The sequence below is a fragment of the Nicotiana attenuata genome, unplaced genomic scaffold (genome assembly GCF_001879085.1).
Source record: "Nicotiana attenuata strain UT unplaced genomic scaffold, NIATTr2, whole genome shotgun sequence".
Classification (NCBI taxonomy): Eukaryota; Viridiplantae; Streptophyta; class Magnoliopsida; order Solanales; family Solanaceae; genus Nicotiana; species Nicotiana attenuata.
Window position 1 is genome coordinate 238,961 of NW_017671743.1, and position 3,391 is coordinate 242,351.

Here is a 3,391-nt window from a genome sequence, read left to right on the forward strand (position 1 = left end):
TTGAATTTCAAAAGCTTTGAAAAAGCAAAAAAATCTGTAGTTTTGGGTGGGCGGGGAGGGGGGGGGGGAGGGTAACAATGGGTAAGCAAGATTTTGGGTAAGTAATTGGATAAAAGTGGGTAAACGAAATTTCTTACTGTGGGTAAGAATAATTTTGGATAATTGTTAAGAAAGAGAGAAGATGTTTTTGTAATCTTTTGTAAAAGGAAAGAATCTTAAATGTATGGGGAATTATAGGAAATGATGGTTGGGTGATGTAACTGATAGGCTAGATTTAAGGGATCTTGAATTTCTTCTTTTTTATGATTTTGTATAGAACTAGTAAATATAGCTATACAAAGTAATTAATAAGGAACCTAAATAAATGTGGTAAATAGGTTTTTATTATAGTATAACTAGGTAAAAATCCCTATACAAAAACTCGAAATCGTGACCTATATGTTACACGGAGAAAATAAGTCTACATAAAAGGTAACAGAAAGAAGAATTTTAAAATAAAATAAAGAAAAGTACGCATACACACATAGATGCATATAGACAAAACACCAAAACCCAATCTGAAAATTAAAGGTGGATGGAATTAACTGCTGGATCGCATTATATTCCATATTCTTTAGATCGCTAACGCAAAGACAAAAAGAACACAATGCATGGTGAAAATTACATGACCTTTCATTCAATCACCATTAAAAAAAATGTCACCTTTTAGGGTATTTAATACAGAGAATCCTATACACTTCCCAACATGCAAAATTATGCATGATCAATCAATCAACGTATTCCTTTGTTCTATGCATATAAATACCCTGCCTAACACTTTATTTCATTCATCCAAAAAATTAGACCTAGATACTCTTCTCAATATCTATTTTCTTGATTATTTGAAAATGATAGGGTGGGAAGATGTTTACAAAGTTGTGGTAGCAATGGCACCACTTTATGTTGCCCTAATTTTAGGCTATGCCTCAGTAAAATGGTGGCGAATTTTCACAACGGATCAATGCGATGCCATCAATCAACTCGTTTGTTATTTCACTCTCCCACTTTTCACCTTCGAATTCACAGCTCACGTTGATCCTTTCGATATGAATTACAAGTTCCTTGGAGCTGATGCCATCTCAAAGGCGATCATAGTCGCGGTGCTAGGGTTTTGGGCAAAGTGTAGTAGCAAAGGGAGTTATCGTTGGTCTATAACGAGTTTTTCTTTGTCCGCACTTACTAATTCGCTCGTGGTAGGAGTACCTCTTATGAAAGCCATGTATGGTGAGGAAGCTGTACATTTAGTTGTACAGTCTTCAGTTACACAAGCAATTGTGTGGCTAACTGTTCTATTGTTTGTGTTGGAGGTGAGGAGAACAAGGAGTGATTTCAGCTTAGATTCTGCTGTTGGAGACATGAATAATAATAATATTGTATCAGAAAATGGGAAAGATTTGGAAGGAAATAATAGAAAGGTGGTGACAAGCATCACAAGGCCTTCATTTTGGTGTTTGACAAAGACAGTGTGGTTGAAACTTGCTACCAATCCTAATTCATATGCTTGTATCTTTGGCCTGACTTGGGCACTTATATCGAACAGGTTTGTACAGTACCTTTTAACTAATATGCAAATTTTGAACTTAAATTTAATACACTAATAGTATTTCAAAAAAAACTTTTATACTATTACATTACTCGAAGATAACCATAAGTAACCATTCGTAAAAAAAAAAAATGAAATCAATAACCTAAAAGGTAATATAGCGTACCTGCTATAACAAGTTTAAATACACTAATAGTATAATATTTCTTTACACAGTCAATATATACAAGTTAAATTCTATCAATTTAATTTATCAGATATTGATAAATGATTATTATATAGATTTATCTGTAATTACCTTTTGTATAATTAGATGAAAAGGCAATATATCAGTTAGATAAATGATATATATATAAAGCTAAATAACATTGAGCTAAGTCAAGATTTTGGTTTTGCTCATATAGTTTGAGAATTGGCTTATTTAATATCTTAATTTGGTTGATTTTAATTTGATTAATTAGGTGGCACTTTCAAATGCCAAGCATCATGGAAGGCTCTATTCTGATAATGTCAAGGGCTGGCACAGGCACTGCCATGTTTAGCATGGGTAAGGGAATATTTAATTTGTGCATTCATAACATTTTATTAATTCTTACAGGGATTTAGTGTTACCAGCCAATTAATTACAGTAATATTTATTGTAAAAATTTACTTGTACTTATATCTTATAAGATATTTGATTATGTAGATGTTTCTTACATTACAGTATATAGAAAAATAAACTCTAATTACAGCAACATTAATATATCTTGTGTAATTCTATAAATGAGGTCTGAGAAGGATAGTATGTACACAGATCTTACACCTATCTTGTACAGATAGAGAGACTGTTTCTGATAGACCCTCAACTCAGGGAAAACAAAAATTATAGCAGTTTAGAAAGAAATATGATGGCGAATAAACTCTAATTACAATACCATAATATAAAATCAAACATTTAGTTGAAATATGGTTTGTTTAAATGAGTGCAGGGATGTTTATGGCATTACAAGAGAAAGTGATAGCATGTGGTGCAAGTCTGACAGTGTTTGGAATGGTGTTGAGGTTCATAGCTGGACCAGCAGCTATGGCTATTGCTTCTATTCTTATTGGTTTGCATGGGGATGTCTTACGTGTTGCCATAATTCAGGTATATATACCTTTTATTGGAGTGTATCATTCTTTTGACAAACTTTTACTGTTTTCCATTTGTTTATTTATTTATTACGTTGCACTCCTTTTTTTTCTTGTGGGGGGGGGGGGGGGGTTCAACTTTTTAGGATTTCAATGTGTTTTTTGTAAAAGAAAAATTAACCTAAATAGTGATCCACCAAACCGGTTAAATGAGTGTTAAATATGTGTAATTCAAGTGTATTAAAATATGTGTAATCGTAAGTAATTAGTATATAATCTATTTATATCAACTAGAAAAAGTAAACACTAAGGGTGTGTTTGGTATAACGGAAAATGTTTTCCAAGAAAATATTTTTTGAAAAACAAGTAGTAATCTTATTCATTTTCCAGTGTTTGGTACGTAAATTAAGGAAAATGACTTCTTAAGAGTATTCATAAATAATTTTTGATATAATAAACATGAAACCATAAACTTTCAAACCAACAACCATTCGAACCCACATTTTTCATAAACTTTCAAACCGCTAAACTTTGGAAACCGCGGAATTTCTAACCCGTAAACTTTATAATTTCTAAACCCGTAAACTTCCAAACACATAAACCTCCGAACTCATAACTTTGAAACTTGTAAAATTTTGAACCTTTAAACCGATAAATAAAAAAACCAAAACTGAAAAATATATAAAAAAATATTTT

General features: G+C 31.7%; 1 protein-coding gene across 1 annotated transcript in view; it reads left to right on the plus strand.

Moving 5' to 3' along the window:
• Positions 1-822: 822 nt before the first annotated feature.
• The window catches only part of LOC109209976 (auxin efflux carrier component 5-like), a 4,086-nt gene continuing 1,517 nt past the window's right edge, over positions 823-3,391 (plus strand). Inside the window, exons 1-3 of the mRNA XM_019373342.1 lie at positions 823-1,579; positions 2,044-2,129; positions 2,554-2,711. Coding sequence (XP_019228887.1) covers positions 888-1,579; positions 2,044-2,129; positions 2,554-2,711 — 936 coding nt within the window. The 5' untranslated portion in view covers positions 823-887. The remainder of the gene's footprint in view (positions 1,580-2,043; positions 2,130-2,553; positions 2,712-3,391) is intronic.